This window comes from Myotis daubentonii, chromosome X (assembly GCF_963259705.1).
Source record: "Myotis daubentonii chromosome X, mMyoDau2.1, whole genome shotgun sequence".
Taxonomy (NCBI): Eukaryota; Metazoa; Chordata; class Mammalia; order Chiroptera; family Vespertilionidae; genus Myotis; species Myotis daubentonii.
In genome coordinates, this window is record NC_081861.1 from 35,585,320 (window position 1) to 35,606,180 (window position 20,861).

A 20,861-nucleotide genomic window follows, 5' to 3' on the forward strand; every position below is an offset into this window, starting at 1 on the left:
AGAGACACAAGCCTGCAGGGGGGCCCGGCACCCAGCAGCCCCAAGCCCTGCGGCCACGGCAGTGCTGGGGCAACTGGGGCTGCAGTGGAGATACAAACCCGCAGGAAACCCGTGGAAAAGGAGATAAACTATCATAACTTTATCTCCCTTTCCACAAGATGAGAAAACTGACCCTGATTTATTTAGTGATATGGCCCACACCTTTCTACAAGCACAGGGTATGTTATGACCACTCTCAGGATACTGTCTCCAGGGAATAACACTACTGTGGCAAATCATCTAAGAGAGGAAACAAGCTTTTGTTAGGTTTATTCTGAAGGTCAGAGAACATGCCACCCCAATATATGCTGTGTTGTTATATTGATGATCTTGAGCTGCAGATGCTTGAAAAACAGCAAATCCAAGAAGAGGCTTTCACTGAAGTCTCCTGATCTGCCTAAAATTGGACCCCCCCCCCAAAGGTTCCCTCAATGGGAAAAGTGTCATCAGCCAGTGAAGACTGACTCCTGTCATAGGAGAGGAGACTAGAAGTTGACATCACACCCAAATTTTGTGACAAACTATCTCCCCCCACCCCCATTCATCTTTCCTAAAAATCATTTACTCTCCACTAAGAGGCCTATATCTCCTGTCTCCTCTCCCTAGGAAGAAGGTATTTAAATCTGGATTCTAAGCCACCTTGGGGAGTTATTCATTTTTCCCTAGGATCTTCCATATATACACGAGGTACACATGTTAATGAACTTTGGTTTTTCTCTTGGTAATCTGTCTTTCATTACAAGGGCCTCCGCTAAGAACTCAGAAGGGTAGTGGAAAACTATTTTTCCTCCTCCATAATTCTATCTCAGGAAATCAAGTCCCAGGCTGAACAATGAGGTTGGCTCAAGTGCCAAGCAGTCCTGGCTGAGGGAAGGGAAGCTTCTAAGGGTAAATAAATGATATTGGCATCAAAGTAGGACAGAGGGCACACGCATGGCTGCTGGTGGGAGTTTAAAGTGGTTCAACATTTTTCGAGGATGATTTGGCAAAATCGATAGAAATGTTCAAGGTACATCCAAGAGTCTTCCTCTAGGAATCTCATCTGCTGAGATAAAGCACGAGTGCATAAGCCCTGGTCAGAACCCAGGATGCTACTGCGGGCTCCCCGTCCATGATAGGAAAACCTGCTAACAACCTGCATTTTTAGGACAAGGTGGCATCTATACTAATAAAAGTGTAATATGCTAATTAGACTGAACATCTTCCAGACAACCTTCCGGATGTCCTTCCAGACGAAGCCATGGTGGCAGGGCTGAGGCAGAGGCGGTTAGAGGTAATCAGGCTGGCAGGGGAGAGCAGTTAGGGGGATCAAGCCAGCAGGGGAGAACAGTTAGAGGGATCAGGCCAGCAGGGGAGAGCAGTTAGGGGATCAGGCCAGCAGGCAGGTGAGTGGTTAGGAGCCAGCAGTACCGAGGAGTCCTGGATTGGAGAGGGTGCAGGCCAGGCTGAGGGACCCCCCCGCTCCTGTGCATGAATTGCATGCACCAGGCCTCTAGTATATTGTATTATACATACATACATATATATATATTCATTTTAAAAAGATAAAATGCCAGATGATCATGTGAATTAAGAAGATTTTATTATCTTAAAGATTAACATCACGAGTGATAACAATGATATCATAAGATTGTATTGCACAATGGTTAAGTGAACGAGTTTTATAGTTCATGTATGGATTTAAAAATATTTACCAAACACCAACTATTTGCTAAGCATCATTGTAGATGCTGGGGATACTGCAGTATATAAGATAGACATTTCTACTCTCATGTAGCTTATGCTCTAGTATTCAGCAAAACAGAAGTAGATTTCCCACTATTATCACTTAACAGTTGTATGACCTTGGGAAATTTATTTTACCTTAATAGCTGATCCTCAGTCTCTGCAACTGTGAAATGTGGATAATATCATCTACCTATACGGTTATTGTGAGGATTTGGTGAGGAAGAAAACACAAAGTATTTTTTTCTTTCTTGATTGATTAAGGTATTACATATGTGTCCTTATCCCCCCATTGCCCCCCCACACTCATGTTCTCACCCCCCTGGTGTTTGTGTCCATTGGTTAGGCTTATATGCATGCATACAAGTCCTTTGGTTGATCTCTCCCTCTTACCCCCACCTTCACCTACCTTCCCTCTGAGGTTTGAGCATCTGATCGATGCTTCTGTGTCTCTGGATCTGTTTTTGTTCATCATATTCCACAAATGAGTGAGATCATGTGATATTTTAGCAGAGTACCTGGCACTTAGTAGAGCAAGCATGTCAAACTCACAGCCCAAGGGCTGCATGTGGCCCACAACAAATACTTTTGCGGCCCAGCCAACATAACAGTATGTGAGAAACGTTTTAATAAAAATTTCATAACCTAATTTTTACAATATCCTGTTATACATAATTATTAATAACAAACTACAACGTTCGCTAATGATTGATTACTATAATCATGTTGCATTCATTTCCCTTACATGCCATGTGTGCAGGCGCACCATTTCTCTCCACTAATACTAGCAGTGAATATTTTAGCAGCCGATTGCCATGTCGTTAGTCTTGGACTGACTTGTTTAGTGTGCGCAACAGGAAATATTTCTCTTTCGGAGAACAAGAAAAATAGGTTTATTTGCATTACGCTTATTAATTTGTGCAGTTATTCAGTGTCTAGTAAGTTAATTTTCAAGAAAAAAATATTAATTTTATTAAATGTTCTATTATTTTATGTTAATGATTACTAATTTATTTCAGCCCTTTGTATTCAGCATGTCTCTAGGGCAGTGATGGTGAACCTTTTGAGCTCGGTGTGTCAGCATTTTGAAAAACCCTAAGTTAACTCTGGTGCCGTGCCACATATAGAAATTTTTTGATATTTGCAACCATAGTAAAACAAAGACTTATAATTTCGATATTTATTTTATATATTTAAATGCCATTTAACAAAGAAAAATCAACCAAAAAAATGAGTTTGCGTGTCACCTCTGACATGCGTGTCATAGGTTCGCCATCACTGCTCTACGGAAATAAACCTACATTTCTACGAAAATTGAAGCTTTTGTTTTTTGTGGCCCACATATAATTAAACTTTGTTTATTTGGCCCGTGTTGCCTTTGAGTTTGGCATGCTTGTAGTAGAGGCTCAATAAAAGGTCATTGCTGTTATCATTATCATTAACAGTGATCATTTCTAATTATTAGTATTTTCATTGACAGTAATTCATTACACAAATGTCTCACAGAAACAGATGAAATATGAATCAACGATTTCTTTTATTCTTTTGTTTCTTTTAAATTATTGGAAAACAAAAGGCATATGGTTGTCCTTTTACATTTGATAAACCAAGGATAGTTTCTTATAAGTGAAACACTTATTTTAGAGTCCCCAAGTCCCATTCCTTTTGTACAGTGAATTAAGAGTCTTTTAGAAGAAGCAAAGTCATTATACAAATCAATATACACTGAGGGGCCAGATTATTATGACCGGCCATATTATTATGACCACCCCATCAGTACTTCGTTGGGTCACCTTTTGCCTTCAGTACTTCGGTGATTCTTCTTGGCATTGACTCCACGAGATGTTGAAAGGTGATGCAAGGAATCTGACATCATGCCTGATGAATAGCACTTTCCAGTTCTGTGAGATCTGATGGTTGTGGAACCAGCTGCCTGATGGCTCTTTTAATTTCATCCCACAAATGCTCAATTGGATTGAGATCTGGTGATTGTGGGGGCCACCTAAGCAAGGTAAAGTCTCCCTCATGTTCTTGAAACCACTCCTGCACAATACGAGCACCGTGGCATGGCTCATTGTCTTGTTGGAAGAAGTCATCTCCATTGTGATACTCCATCAACATGATAGGATGAACTTGATCAGCTTGATACTTAGGTATGTTATGCTATTCAGACGTTTATAATGATCTGGCCCTCTAGCAACTTCAGCGTGAAATTATAGCTAATTTGCCTACAAACATCAGGTGGTCATAATAACCTGGCCACTCAGTGTATAATTCACTGAGTATCTTTAGAATATGAGACAACATACTTGGAAATTAAGACCTAGGCCCTGCCCTCAAGGAATGTAAACTCTGGAGGCAGTTGAAGGGGGAGGGCAGACATTATTTCTGATCAAGAGAGGAGAGGATGCCCTGGACAGTATGGCTGTTGGTTGGGCATTGTCTTGTGCACTGAAAGGTTGCTGGTTTGATTTCTGATCAGGGCACATTTCTAGGTGGCGGGCTCGATTACCAGGAGGAGGTATGCAGGAGGCAGCCAATCAATGTTCCCACTCACATCAATGTTTCTCTCTCTCTTCCTCTCTCAAAATCAATAAAAAAATCTTTTAAAAGTAAATAAAAATAAAAGAGGAGAGGAAATGAAAGCCACAGAATGATTTAAAAAAGAGCTCTCCCATCATTATCCTACTTGCAAAATCATAAGACTACCAATCTAGACCATAGATTGTAGAACTAAAGTTTAAGCCTAGAAAAAATAAGGCTTAGGAAAGATACCCAGCAAATCTTTTTAAAATTTATGAACGACATGGAGCGAGCATAGACTTTTTATGAACACTTGGCATATTAGGTTTGGAGGGGACATATAGATGGGATGGCTTAAAATTTTGAAGAAGGGACCCTGGCACAAATAAAATAAAATCTTTTATTATGTAGCTTTTAGTAGAGAAGTACAACTTGTTACCCCAGAAAGTTGTCCAAGCTGATAATGACAGTTAACATCAATAAGAGAGTATAAAGAATGGGCTATTGCCCTAACCGGTTTCGCTCAGTGGATAGAGCGTTGGCCTGTGGACTCAAAGGGTCCCAGGTTCAATTCCAGTCAAGGGCATGTACCTTGGTTGTGGGCACATCCCCAGTAGGGGGTGTGCAGGAGGCAGCTGATCGATGTTTCTCTCTAATCGATGTTTCTAGCTCTCTATCCCTCTCCCTTCCTCTCTGTAAAAAATCAATAAAATATATTTTCTAAAAAGAATGGGCTATTAAGGGAAGACTAGAGATGTTGAGATTGATACCTTGGCCAGATACCATGGTTTTTCACAAAACAACACTAGATAGTCTTGTCAGAGATGAAAATGGGGTGATCCAGCATAGCATTTTGTTTTATTTTCTTGTGATTTTGGAGGCATAAGAATATATAACTCTGAATACACATTCTTCAAAGAAGATATAAAAACAGCCATCAAGCAAAGGAAAAGATGCTCAACATCACTAATCAACAGAGAAATGTAAATCAAATCCACAAGAGTTGTCACCTCACACCCATTAGGATGACTATCACAAAAATACGAAATCTGTGTGAACAAGAAAATAGAGAAATTGGAACCCTTTTGTATCATTGATGGATTGTAAAATGATACAAATTATATGGAAAACAGTATGGAGGTTTCTCAAAAATTAAGGATAGAGCTATATGATCCAGCAATACCACTACTGGAGATATATGTATTCCCAGAAGAATTTAAAGCAGTATCTCAAAGAGAGATTTGCACACCCATGTTCACAGCAGCATTATTTACAATAGCCATGAAGTTAAAGCAACTCCAATGCCCTGAAAATGAATGGATCAACAAAATGTGGTATATAGACAATGGAATATTATTCAGCCTTGAAAGGAAGGAAATCCTGTCGTATGCTACACATGGATGAACCTTTCGGACATTGTGTTAAGTGAAATAAACTAGTCACAAAAAGAAAAGTACTATATGATTCCACTTACATGACTTGTCTAAAGTTGTCAAATTCACAGAAACAGAAAATAGCATTGGTGGTTACCAGGAAATGTGGGGAGGGGGAAAAGAGAAATTACTGTGTAATGAGTATATAGTTTCAGATTTGCAAGTTTAAAATGTTCTGGAGATCTGTTTTCCAACAGTGTGATACACAACACTACTGAACTGTACATTTCAAAATGGTTAGGATGGTAAATTGTATTTTTGTGGGGGTTTATCACAATACAAATAGATTTTATAATTTTTTAAAAGAATATTTAAATCCTAGATTCCAGTATTCTATCTTAATGTGATTTGGTCTTAATAATTGACTGAAGGCCTTTTCAATGCAGTCTTCTTTTTTATTTTTTAAAAAACAACCTCAGCTTCTAACTGGAAGTAAGTTGAATTTCTTCCTCTAGGTATAAAAATGAGTCAGGTGCTTATATCTAAGGGAATACAGGTTTAGATATTCATCTCATAAGCATGTGTACAAGATGTAAAAGAAAAAATCCATCGGTTATTTATGAATCTGTTGTTACAAAGCTGTAGATTTCTGTCTGTTTCCTATTTAGTGCTAACAGATACCCTCAGAATTATGTAGTGTGAGGGGTTTATAGATGATTTTTATAGATGATTTTAAAATCCTTACAGGAGCATTTATTATATTCCCATTTACCACCACTGGGTCTCATCAGTCTTGAAGATTTTTTTTTTCAATTTCCTTATATGCCCATTTCCTTTGGCAATATCTTGCTTTTCCTTTTTAAATTTGAACTTGAATATTAAAACAGATGCAAAGGAGAGTACTACTTACACATAAACTCTTGGACTGCATTTTTATCATTTGCTCTGTGGAAAAAAACGCAATTGTATGAAATTGATAGCAACATTTTAGTATATCCTCAGGTCCCCAGGGAAAAGCAATGTGCTTAGACAGATGATCTGATTTTATGAGCACATAGCTGAAGTCTAGCACTGTGCATTTGTCTTTATGCGGCTACTTTTTTCAGGCACTGTGAAAACACATTTAAGCAGTAACTTCACTTTCCAACAATGGACTGCAAAGCCTATGACAATGCAGAGCATTTGCATTGCTGTTTTTCACGATGCACATTAAAGTAGAGAGATCTCCTTCAGCATAGAATCTTAATCTCAGCTTGTTAATAAGAAAACAGGAATCTCAGTATATGAACTCATTTTATTATCTCCCCTTACTGAGGACTGTGATTTGGATTCCATTCAAATATGAATTAGTTTGAATGTTGCTCTGCTGCCGACTGTTGAATTTATTCATTATATTGTAATATTTTACTTATGAAACTGCATTTGGAAATCCTTTGGTGTATATCAGGATGAAATTACAGTGCTCAGGGATATTGATTATTGCTTGTAATTGCCATCATAATAGCCAACAATGCTGTCTCTCTTTTTTTTGGTCTTTTTTTCTGCTTCTTAATGATCTACCAAACCAAATCAATATCCAACATATTGGGCCACTTACGATGTCTCAAAAATCCAATTGTTTTCCTTCTTTAATATGCAAAGGATCGAAGATTATATCTTCAAACATTAAACAAAAGAGCTCCATACTGCTGGGCTTCTCTTTTATCCGTTAGGAACATATCAGAGTGTTGCTATACAGGATCTTTTATACGTGATATTTGTCAACTCCAGAGTAACCGCAGGGCAGGGGTGGGGAGATGGGGAAACAATCCTACTCTGCTGTCTGCAAAAATGCTACACTTTTTGCTCACTAGTCAATTAGATGGCCAAAGGGGAAAACACAGGCTGGGGGAGCTAACCAGACATTAAAGAAGAAATCCATTTCCTTGTGACACGAGGACGATGATTTCAGGGCCTCAAAAGGAAGTGCATTCAGATGCAGGGAGCATAATGCTATGTCACTTTTTCAATAAAATATATGTGTTCTTATTTCTACTATATAATGTTTCTCCATTCTAAGGATAAATTTGAGTGCCTTTAGAAGCAGCAATGACTCCTTTAGGTTCTTAACAATGAAAGAATAGCTTCTTTGTAATGAACCACATTCATCCAAAATAGTTAAGGTGGTATTTAAAAGGTACTATAAAAGCATGTGACATGAAGAAGATGATACGTATCCCGTAGTATTGCTAAAACAGATTGTATTTGTTTAACCTGATTCAATTAACCCAGGAGATTAGAACCTGGTGCTGATCCAGTGGAGACTGTGGTTGGCAGGTAGTGTGGGCCAATGGAAATACACCGTTTGGAAAGAGACCAGATCCTAAGTTCATTCATGCCTTTAGACTACCTATGTTACCTTTATGTAATTCACTTTTATTCTCTGGGTCTTGGTTTACCTAACTGCAAAATGAGGTGCTGGGCTATTGATTTCTGAGATTCCTTCGAACTCTGATTCTCATATTTCTGTCATTGGTCCCAAAGGAAAAGGCTAATAGCATGGCTCAATCAAGTATTATCCATATGCCAAAATCAATAGCAAGCATACTTCTTCTGTGCCTTTTTAGGCCTGGATTCAAATCTTAATATGCTTACTCACTGCGTAACCCTAGTATAGTGTACTGTAGTGTAGTGGGTAAGAGGATGGCTCTGTAGCGAAATTGCTTGGGTTTGGAACTCAGCTTCACCAGTTACTAGCTTTGGGACCATGGACAAGTTACTTAACCACTCTGTGCATCAGTTTTCTTATCTATCTGGCAGAACATAGGTAATAGGATTGTTGTGAAGATTAAATAAAATACTCTGAAGTATTTAGAACAATGCCTGGCACAAATAAGCATTTAATGAATGCTAACTTCTTCTTATCATTATGATAACTACAACTACCACTCTACTCCTACTAAACCTCGTTTGGCTTCTGTTTCATCAACTGTAAGATTAGAATAATAATATCAACTTTACAATGTATGAGGATCAAAATAATGCATATAAAGTACTTACTTTGATGCCTGGACTTCTTAGGTGCTCGATAAATCGTGTTCACATAAATAGGACCAACTAGGCATATGGTGGGTGTTAGCCAGTACAATTTTTGTCACTTACCCTACCCCCAATCTCTTTGATACTAGTTCCAAAAGCAATATAAGCTCAAGGCATAAAACTTTTAAAATACCCTTATTATGCAAAGGGAACACAAATTATATATATACCTTTTAAAGTTCAAAATTTATATCCTACTAGAGGCCCAGTGCACGAATTTGGGGTTCCTTGGCCTGGCCAGCGATCTGGGCCAATCAGGGCTGGCGGGAGGTGGAGGGACCACAGGAGGTTGGCTGGCTGCAGGAGGTTGGCTGTGGTAGCACACTGACCATCAGGGGACAGCTCCTGTGTTGAATGTCTACCCCCTGCTGGTAAGTCCACATCATAGCCACCGGTCAACCAGTCGTTCATTCGACCAGTCATAATGGTCACTTAGGCTTTTATATATATAGATTGCCAAAACTGTCTTAAAGCCTACCTTTTTACACTTGGTGATATCTGTAATGATTTTTTATAGTGAATAGATATACTTTTACAATAAAATTTGTAATGCTGCATAGTATTCTACTATGTATTTATAAAAGAACTAGAGGCCCGGCACACAAAATTTGTGCATGGGTAGAGTCCCTAGGCTGGCTGGCATTCAGGGCCGATCAGGTTCCCTGCCTCCCCACCTCCACCTCCTCCTTACCTCACCACCCACGTGCTGCCACCGTAGGGTCCCTCCCACCTCCCTGCCTCCTCCTTCCCTCACTTCCTCAGCACCCTGCCACCACTGCTGGCCGCCCGCCATGTTCCACACCACCCCCTGGTGGTCAGCGCATGTCATAACAAGTGAATTCTCTGTCTCCCAGTTGAACTCCTGAGGGGACTCGTTGCATATTAGCCTTTTACATGTAGACTAGAGGCCTGGTGCATGAAAGTGTTGCACTGGGGGGGTGTCCCTCAGCCCAGCCTACACCCTCTCCAATCTGGGACCCCTTGGGGGATGTCCCACTGTGGGATCAGGCCTAAACTGGCAGTCAGACATCCCTCATCCTTCTCACAATCCGGGACTGCTGGCTCTCAACTGCTTGCCTGCCTGCCTGCCTGCCTGCCTGATTGCCCCTAACTTCTGCTGCCTGCCAACCTGATCACCCCCTAACCACTCCCCTGCCAGCCTGATCGATGCCTAATTGCTCCCCTGCTGGCCCGATTGCCCCCAACTGCCCTCCCCTGCCAGCCCAGTCACCACCAACTGCCCTCCCCTGCAGCCCTGGTTGCCCCCCAACTGCCCTCTCCTGCTGGCCCGGTCACCCTCAACTGCCCTCCTCTGCCAGCCCAGTTGCCCCCAGCTGCCATCCCCTGCTGGCCTGGTTGCCCCCAACTGCCATCCCCTGCTGGCCCAGTTTCCTCTAACTGCCCTCCCCTGCTGGCCTGATTGCCCCCAACTGCCCTCTCCTGTTGGCCATCTTGTGGCGGTGGGTGCTGCCATCTTTGAGGGTGGGGCAGTCAATTAGCATATCCCCTCCTTATTGGTTGTGGGAACCACCATCTTTGAGGGCAGGACAGTCAATTAGCATATTCCCTCCTTATTGGCTGTGGGCACTGCCATCTTTGTGATGGCATGAGGGCCAATTAGCATATTCCCTCTTTATTAGATAGGATTTACTGAACCACATACCTATTACTGTGCTTTTGGGTATTTGTTTTTTGCTATTATAAATAACACTTCAATGAGTGAATTCTTATATGCATTGTCATACACATCATTCCTGAGGATAAATTCATATGGGCATAATTATTGGGCCAAAGAATATGCATATTTGAAAGCTTCTGATGTGTAATGCCAAGTTACCCTCCATAAAGCAAAATTCTCTAATGTGGATATTTTTCATTAACGTAGAGAGTATATATATATATATATATATATATATATATATATATATATATGCTTTTGTTCTTTAAAAATGGAAGCTAGAAACCAGTCTAAATAATCTTGAGGATTTATGCTTTGAGACATATAGCACATGTACAAGGTGATGTTGGCTCTTTGCTAGTGGAGAGGTTTTATGTTGTAGTACATTTACATGTGGCACTTCAATGTGCTTGCTTTAGCAGTGCATTTTACTGCCCAAGTGGCCCAGTAGAGTGATTACGAGTAAGGGGTTTGGAGCCAGAATGACCTGGGTTCCTATTTTCACTGTCATTCACTAGCTAGGTTTATTTAGGGAAGTCATTTAACCTCTTTAGGTGTCTATTTCCTTTAACATGCAATGAGGATAATGTAGCCTATTTCATATGACTAAAGACTGAGATAGAAATATATTTACATATAATGTTGTCTAAGTTTAAGGTGTACAACACATTGATTTGACACATTTACATATTCCAATGTGATTGCCATTGTATTGTTAGCTAACACCTCAGTTATTTCACAGAATTATTTCTTTTTTTGTGATGAGAATAATTAAGATGTAGTCTCTTAATAAGTTTGATGTCTATAATACAATATTGTTGTCTGTGTTCACTGTTCTGTACATCAGATCTCCAGGACTTAATTATCTACTAGTTGCAAGTTTGTACCCTTAAACGTCTCTCTTATTCCCTGACCCTGAGCCCCAGTAACCATTCTACTGTCTGTTTTTACAAATTCCTGAATGGACCTTGAGGACATTATGCTAAGTGAGATAAATTAGAAAGAGAAAGACAAATACTATATGATATCACTTATATGTGAAATCTAAAAGAGCTACACTTTTCATGTATAAATTCTATATTAAAAATCTATAAAAATATTAAACTCTAGATAATAATATGCAAGTTGAAATATGTGAAAAGAGTATACTGATGTATGCAACTTACTTTGAAATGCTTAGAATCTAAGATGGACTGACATATAGATGAAAATAGGAATGTAAAGCCCTAACTGGTTTGGCCCAGTGGCTAGAGTGTCAGCCTGCAGACTGAAAGGTCCCAGGTTTCGATTCCGGTCAAGGGCATGTACCTTGGTTGCGGGCACATCCCCAGTAGGAGGTGTGTAGGAGGCAGCTGATCGATGTTTCTCTCTCATCGATGTTTCTAACTCTCTATCCCTCTCCCTTCCTCTCTGTAAAAAATCAATAAAGTATATTTTTTATAAAAGAAAGAAAATAAGAACATAGAGAAGGGTAAATATCTGAAAAAATGAGTAGAGTCCAATGTTAACTGTAGAATCTAGTTGGTGAGTGTATGTTTATTCATTATATAAAAATTTTTCACATCTGTATGTTTGACAATTTTTATAATAAAATATTGGATGAAAATATATCTGTGAAAGCTAGTCTCTAAATAAAATATTGGTTTCTAGGCCAATTCCATTCAAATTACCAAATGCCTGATGATGTTTCTGTTTTTGAATCTACTCTTGAGTATCATAGTTAATGAAAGAGAACAGTATAGAAAATAACATCAAATGCGGGAGATTAGTGCTCAGAGTGTGAGAAATTCACTAGCCAGAAAGGCAGGGAACAGAGAATTTCTTTCTTCTTCTTAAAGGTCTAAAATCAGAAAACAAGAGGGAGACACCAAGGGCAATTTGGAGCTAAATCTTAGGTACATTAAAATTGATTTGAGCCCCTCCCAGTTCCTCTGATGGTTTGAAATTAGTGGAGATTCTGTTTTTGTAGCAACTGCATTGATAAAAGCCCAAATTTTTGTTTCCTTATCACAGACACTTCCTGTTTAAACATGGATCTGGTTCCTCCGCTATCTTCAGTGCAACCAGTCAGAACTACCCTCTGACATCCAATACTGTGTACTCGCCGCCTCCCAGGCCACTTCCTCGAAGCACCTTCTCCAGACCTGCCTTTACCTTTAACAAACCTTACAGGTGCTGCAATTGGAAGTGTACAGCCTTGAGTGCCACTGCAATCACCGTGACTTTGGCCTTGTTACTGGCCTACGTGATTGGTAAGCCCGTTTTCCCATGTCTCACTTTTCTTCTTAATCAAAGTCTTATTTTGCTTGGGCGGTGGTGGTTCTCTCTCATCTCTGGGTCCTACACATTTGAATCTAGACTTAGTATTATAAATAACGAATGGATTTCTAATTAGTTTTTTGTTACACTTTCAAACCTTAAATACTGCTAAGGAGAGTATGGAATGCTATTTGAGAAGAAATATTTATGCTACTAACACAATCTTATTGATTGCAATTACTGTAGTTAACCATTTTCCTTTCAATTAAAAGGTTTGTTATGGTTTCCTCATTAGAAGTCATAAGGACTAAGCTACGATAGCTTCTTAAATTATAGTTAAACAATAATAGTGCTACTGAATTTTCAGGTAGCAATTTCATTAAAGTAGTAGTTATTTGGAAGCTATCAGAAAATCCAGTGCATAATTTCTTTCCAAGAATTCAGAGTTGTAACTGGGACTTTAAAATGTATTCTTATTTCTACAAGGTAAATGGATGCAAATCTTTGTGGTTACTGTGTTTGACAAAGTAAAGAGGAAAACAGTTGTGAGACACTTTTTACTTTTAAGAAAAATAATTATTGTTCTTCAGTCACCCTGATTAAAGTAAACCTCACTTGATAGAAAATGGTATTGATTTTTCCAGATGGCATTTTGTTTTGACTGAACATTAATTTCCTTGCTCCAGTGGTTCTGCAGTCTAAAATGTAAATTAACTTAAGAAACATGTATTTTGTGGAAGCACTATTCCTAGAATGAATAGAATATCATGGTAGGAAAAAACTTTTATCCAGGTATGTCACTAATAACTTCTTTTCAGGTTTAACCCGATTTCATAATTGAAGCAGAATGACCCAGGAAGATACAATGAATATGATTCTGAGAAGTAGACAAAAAGTGATTTAGATTTAACTATAATCCTATCTAATAATAGACAAACATGGTAATTAACCATACCTCCGCTACGCTTTCCATTGGCTAATCAGCAGGATACGCAAATTAACTGCCAACAAAGATGGCGGCCGGCAGCCACGCAGCTGAAGTGAACATGAGGCTTGCTCGCTCCAGTGATGGAGGAAGCCAAGATTCCCTGCCTGCCGCAGCCCAGCTCTGAGCTCCGGATGCAACAATGTTGCAATTATAGAAGCTAAACAAACCCAGATACCTGCTTTCAGCTAGCTGCAGCCTCAGAGCTTAGAGTGCCAGTGATGGCAACAGAGTTTCAATTATAGAAGCTAAACAAAGCCCAGGTACCTGCTCTCAGCCGGCAACGGCCTCAGAGCTGGAGCTGGCTCTCAGCTCCAGTGACAGCTATAGAAGGTAAATAAATCCCAGAATAAAAAAAATAAAAATAAAAAGAGGCTGGGAGCTTCAGTCGCCCGCCAGCTGGAAAACGGCCCTCAGCCCCTCACCCAGACTGGCCAGGCACCCCAGTGGGGATCCCCACCCTGAAGGGGGTTTGACCAGCTGCAAACAGCCATCAGCCCGTCATCCAGGCTGGCCAGGCACCCAAGCGGGACCCCCACCCTGATCTGGGACACCCTTCAGGGCAAACCAGCCGGCCCCCACCTGTGCACCAGGCCTCTATCCTATATAGTAAAAGGGTAATATGCAAACTGACCCTAACAACAGAAGGACTTGGAATGACTGGTCACTATGACACACACTGACCACCAGGGGGCAGACGCTCAATGCAGGAGCTGCCCCATGGTGGTCAGTGTGCTCTCACAGGGGGAGCTCTGCTCAGCCACAAGCCAGGCTGACGGCTGCCAGTACAGTGGTGGTGGCAGGAGCCTCTCGTGCCTCCTCAGCAGCGCTAAGGATGTCCGACTACAGCTTAGGTCTGCTCCCCGCTGGCAAGTAGACATCCCCCGAGGGCTGCCAGGCTGCCAGAGGGATGTCTGATTGCCAGCTTAGGCCCAATCCCCCGGGGAGCAGGTGTAAGCCAGCAAGTGGTCACCCCCGAGGGGTCCCAGACTGCGAGAGGGCACAGGCTGAGCTAAGGGACCCCCTACCCTCGAGTGCACAAATTTTTGTGCTCCGGGCCTCTAGCTATAAATAATAAACTAAATTTGGTTGATTCTGAGTTTTTTTCAAAATTTGAATAATAAAAATATTCACAAAATCAATGTTTAAAGGACTCATAGAATAGGGAATGGCTAGTAAATACACATGTATTTTGTAGAGAAGCCACTGATAATGTCAACAATATAAGATCATAGCCTCTATTAATGTGTATGATTAAGTCTTTTATATTTTCACTGTACAATCTGAATTTATTTAAACAATGCTACTATTAAATGTGGATAATATTATCTTACCATATAAAAATGTTTCTTTTATCTCAGACATTTCAGGATAACCCAACATGTGTTTATTTGGTTTTTAATAACCTATAATGAGAAATAATGCTGAAGGAATGGAGGAGGGGAATGAGAAAGTACTGTAATATAAACGTGACTTTCATATGGAAACATTCAACACAAGGAGTAATTTAAAAAGTTTAATTACATTAGCGGCTCTTTAAAATGTTCTTGTTCAATTATAAGACAAACTCTTATCTTATGAGTTATCTTCTATTAACTGTTACTATATAGAGAGATAATGTTTGAGCTCTAAGACTTAACCCCTGGTGTAAACAAATCCAGGTAACATCAAGCTCTTGATTATTAGTTTTATACTGTGTTCAAACCTATGTTTCTATTTAAATTTGTTATAATGGCCACTCTTGCAACAACAAATGTGTTATATTCCGTGAAACTTGTTTAGGTTATATATTTATTCATTTCATTACTATGCTTTTTTATGGGGTAAAACAATGGCATATAAATTTATCATGATAATCAGGTAGTACAGTACAATAGCTATGATCATGGATTTATCTGACCTCTGCCACTTATTAGGCCTGTTGCTTTGAGCAAATTTCTTAAACTTTTAAGGACTCAATTTCATCAACTATAAAATGGGCCTAAAACAGTATCACATCGGGAATTAAATGAATTGATAAAACTAAAGCACTTGATGTTTTTACCCCTAGGAATATATTAGAAGTCATTAATTTTGTTGACTCTGCAGATCACTGTGAGACATTTTACTATCTTCTAAGTATCTCCTTAAGGCAGGGGTTTTAATACAACTATGGGATCCTTTCTCCCAACACCCTGCACAATGACAGATCAACCATCATCATCAACATAAACTCAGAACCCTAAAAATTTTATGTTGGCATATTTTTATTGATTTCATAGAGGAAAGGAGAGGGAGAGATAGAAACATCAGTCATGAGAGAGAATCATTGATTGGCTTCCTCCTACATACCCCTTACTTGGCATTGAGCCCACAACCTGGGCATGTGCCATGACCGGGAATAAAACCTGTGACTTCCTGATTCATAGGTCAATGCTCAATCACTGAGCCACACTGGCCGGGCATGTTGGTATATTTTTGCCCACAAACTGGAGATACAGCTTTAAGAATAAACAAATAGAATTAAAAAGAAAAAAACTAAAGCACTTGATATAATGCCAAAAACATAATAATTATATTATAAACTAGAGGCTCAGTGCATGAAAATTCATGCACTCGGGGCCGGGGGGGGGGGGGGCGTTCTCAGCCCAGCCTGCACCCTCTCACAGTCTGAGACCCCATGGGGGATGTCTGACTGTGGCTTAGGCCCACTCCCCACAGAATTGGGCCTAAGCTGCAGTCTGACATCCTTAGCGCTGTTGAGGAGGTGGGAGAGGCTCCTGCCACCGCCACTGCGCTTGCAGCCATCATCCCGGCTTGTGGCCAAGCAGAGCTCCCCCTGTGGGAGTGCACTGACCACAGGGTACAGCTCTTGAATTGAGCGTCTGCCCCCTGATGGTCAGTGCACACCATAGCGACCAGTCATTCTTGGTGGTTCCGCCATTAGGGTCAATTTGCACATTACCCTTTTGTTATATAGAACTAGAGGCCAGTGCACTAAATTCATGCATGGGTAGGGTCCCTAGGCCTGGATGGTGATCAGGGCCAATCTGTGCGGTGACTGGCAGGGCGATTGGGGCCCCCACTCGCACCTGCCTTGGCCTGGCACCACCCACTCACCTGCTCCACCATCCTGCAGTGGTCCTGCTCTCGTCAGGGCCCATCAGGGCTGGCAGCACCTCCACTGCTGCCCACTTCCAGTGCTGCACTGATGGCTGCCATGTTCTGTGCCACCCCCTGGTGGTCTAACTCCCGGTCAGTGGAACTCCCACCCATGGGGACAATTTGCATATTAGCCTTTTATTATATAGGATTTTAAATATCATTATTGTTTTAACATTATCAACTTTATAATTATTATTCACTACAAAAATTCACTGGTTCTCAGAATTAACCATTTTGTCTATGGCTATATCCCAGCACCAAGAACAGTACCTGATACATAGCAACCATGTTACTAAAAATTTGTTGAAAATAACAGAATTATACTAAGCACTTTATTTGCATTAGCTCAATTAATTTTCACAAAAATCCTTAAAAATAGGTACCAGTATTAAATATATTTTATAAATGAAACTGAAGCACAGTAATAGTAAAAAATCACATAGATGGCACATTTCAATTCAGAGATCATAAGAAGTGGGGACACTGAGCTTTAAGCCAGAGCTGACTGACTCTAGTCACATGCTCTTTTTAAATCTTTTTTATTCATCTTTATTGTTGAGAGTATTACACATGACCACTTTCCCCCATTGCTCCCTGCAAGAGTGCTAAGCCTTGTGGCCCCTTTACCACTGCAGTAAACTCTGTAGCTTCTAAACAAATCCACTAGACAATTGTTTTCTTTTCTTTTTTCTTTAAGAAATGAATCTATTCTTCTTTTATAGTCACTATTGCTTTTTTTATTGTTTAAAGTATGACATATGTCTCCTTTTTTCCCCATCGACCCCTCCCGGTACACTCCCCTCCCCAGGACAAGCCCCCACCTCCCCAGTGTCCATGTCCATTGGTTATGCTAATGTGCATGCATACACGTCCTTTGGTTGATCTCTTACACCCCTCTCCCCTGACACACACTCTCCCCTGCCTTCCCTCTGAGGTTTGACAGTCCGTTCGGTGTTTCTCTGTTCTGGATCTATTTTTGTTCATCAGTTTATGTTGTTTATTATATTCCACAAATGAGAGAGATCATGTGATATTTATCTTTCTCTGACTGGCTTATTTCACTTAGCATAATGCTCTCCAGGTCCATCCATGCTGTTGCAAATGAGAAGAATTCCTTCTTTTTTACAGCAGCATAGTATTCCATTGTGTAAATGTACCACTGTTTTCTAATCTACTCATCTTCTGATGGGCATTTAGGGCATTTTAGGCTGTTTCCAAATCTTAGCTATTGTAAATTCTGCTGCTATGAACATAAGGGTCCATGTGTCCTTTCTGATTGATGTTTCTGATTTCTTGGGATATATTCCTAGAAGTGGGTTACTAGTTCAAAGAGGAGTTCCATTTTTAATTTTTTGAAGAAACTCCATACTGTTTTCCACTGTGGCTGCACCATTCTGCATTCCCACCAGCAGTGTAAGAGGGTTCTTTTTCTCTGGATCCTCGCCAGCACTTTTAGTTTGTTGATTTGTTGATGATAGCCATTCTGATAGGTGTGAGATAGTACCTCATTCTTGTTTTGATTTGCATCTCTCAGATGATTAGTGACTTTGAGCATGTTTTCATATGTCTCCTGGCCTTCCGTATGTCCTCTTTCGAACAGTGTCTATTTCGGTCCTTTGCCCATTTTTTTTATTATATTGGATTGTTTATCTTCTATTTGTTAAGTTGTATGAGTTCCTGTAAATGTTGGAGATTAAACCCTTATCGGAGATAGCATTGGCAAATATGTTCTCCCATGCAGTGGGCTTTCTTGTTGTTTTCTTGATGGTTTCTTTTACTGTGCAGAAGCTTTTTATTTTGATGTAGTCCCATTTGTTTGACATTTTTTTTCCTATTAAGTTACAAATTACGTTAGATTTCCCAGATCATCCATTGTAATGGTGAGTGCAACTAAGATTGTTGATTGGTGAGAGACATCTAGTGAAGTGATTTACTGTGAGATATTTTAGACAAAGAAGTATCAGGCTAAAGGCTAGCACAGTAAATCGAATGGGTTCAACATGAGATGCTAATGGCAAACACTGTAACTTTGTTCTGAGTTCTGCCATGATCTGGGCAATATGTGACTTCGGGTAAATCAGCAAATATCTCTTCCTTGATTTACCCCATCTGTGCCATATTGCTGATCACCTCAGAAGGGTAAAGTAAGAATTCATAAATGTTCATTCAGGTGAAAGATGCCACATAAGAATTGTAACACACAAGATGATTTTTATATGGCTTTGTGTGGTTGAAATTTTGAAAGTAATATATTTCAAAATATGAAACTATTTAATTCTCAACTCTTGCTGAATCTGTAAGAGTCATTGTTTTTTCTTCAATCCTTCTTTGCAGTTTACTGTATAACCCAAGTAAAATCTTTCACTGAAACTAGTTACTGCTTGTTTCCAGTGCAAATTCCTTTCTGCTATTTCATTTTCCTCTATTATCCATTATACATAACCTTTAGATACTAATGGCTGTATGCTGTGCTGCCCTCAATCCACTAGGGAAAATCACATCAATATCAATGGGACATCAATAGACATGCTTTGCATTATGGCTCTGTAAGTGGTCATTGGAAAGCAGTGGAAATCCAGTACGTGAAAAGTCAGAGCCAGATTGTTCAGGCAACCAGCCCCATCCCTACACCTACCCCACTATATCTTTTGGGTCAGCAAGAGAATAATTCCTTTGAATAAGTTTTTAGGTCATAAAATTTGGTGAAGGGAGGCATGGAAAGGTACTGATTATATGAAGATATCACAGAATAGCTATTGTCATCACTTTCCCATAAATCTGTAATATTTTCCATCTGAATCAAAAAATATGTCCTTATGCTTCATCCTCTCTGATATTTTGGCATCAGTGATGTATCAGTGCCAGTTGGAAGCACATTTGCTTGAATTTACAAATAAGCCACATGAAGTAGTAGTCAGGAAGACAGATGACCATATGCAAGGTATCAAGAGAAGGCGAGGTTAAGGTACTTCATCAATGGTCGTGAAGGGCACAAACACGGCTTCTCTGGTAATCTTTGATGTTTTGATCAAGTTTCTCTACAGTCAGCAGTTTGTATAAGAGGCAGTAGAAATTCACAGGAATACATTGTGCCTGGGGCCAAAAGGTCTGTTGCATTGAATGAGTTGCGGAGGAGGGATTTCTGACTCTCAACCCAGTACCATCAGTAAATCACATTGATGTTCCTTTTCTTTTGCCATGAAATTAGTAGGGATTCATACCACCTTCAGGGGATGTGGATAGTGTCCAAATTCTACAGATGAAATAAGTTAAGTCCATATATCTCCTTCCCATGACATTCTATGTAGGAAGTCGGAAGTAAATCAGAATGGATACTAATACAGAATTAGGAGAGAGAATATTGAGCCCAGTTCTCCGATCTAAAGTTTACGGATGAAACTGTTCAAGAGAGCAAAGGGCCTTGCTCTCTACCAAAATTGAGTAACACTGATTTTAGTGTTTGCTTCTGCCTCTTTTATACTAGTACAAATTGCCCTTTCTGGGGCTATTATTTCAGTGGAGTAAGAAAATGATGAAAATGATAGAGAGGAGTGGAATGTATTCATTTTGCCTTCCTCATGAAGAAAGTGCCAATACCTCACAGTACAGAGAAGAAATAAAATAAAATGTGGCAAATTTGGATTTAAAAAAATTCAAGAATCTAGATTTTTTTAAAGGAGAGACTAACAATAGAGTTTTCCCCTTAAATCTAAATAAACCATGCCCTTCATACAACTTTTCTAAATGTAGGTAAATAATACCAAAAACTATCTCTTTAACTTACTAGCAACTTCATAATGCCTCTGTGCCTCAGTTTTTCTCATCTACAAAATGGGAATCCTAGTAACATATTTCTTGTGAATTTTATTTTTAATTAAATGAAATGAAGCATTTAAAACATCCAGGACAGTCCTGACTGGTTTGGCTCATTGGATAGAGCGTCGGCCTACAGACTGAAGGGTCGCAGGTTCGATTCTGGTCAAAGGCATGTACCTTGGTTATGGGCACATCCCCAGTAGGAGGTGTGCAGGAGGCAGCTGATTGATGCTTCTCTCTC

The 20,861-nt window shown here is 39.9% G+C and overlaps 1 protein-coding gene across 2 annotated transcripts in view; it reads left to right on the plus strand.

The window, feature by feature from the left end:
• Positions 1-20,861, plus strand: part of TENM1 (teneurin transmembrane protein 1) — a 641,347-nt gene that overhangs the window by 253,875 nt on the left and 366,611 nt on the right. For both annotated transcript variants that reach the window (XM_059680479.1, XM_059680478.1), the window contains one exon: positions 12,430-12,668. In XM_059680479.1, the coding sequence (XP_059536462.1) occupies positions 12,430-12,668 (239 nt within the window). The remainder of the gene's footprint in view (positions 1-12,429; positions 12,669-20,861) is intronic.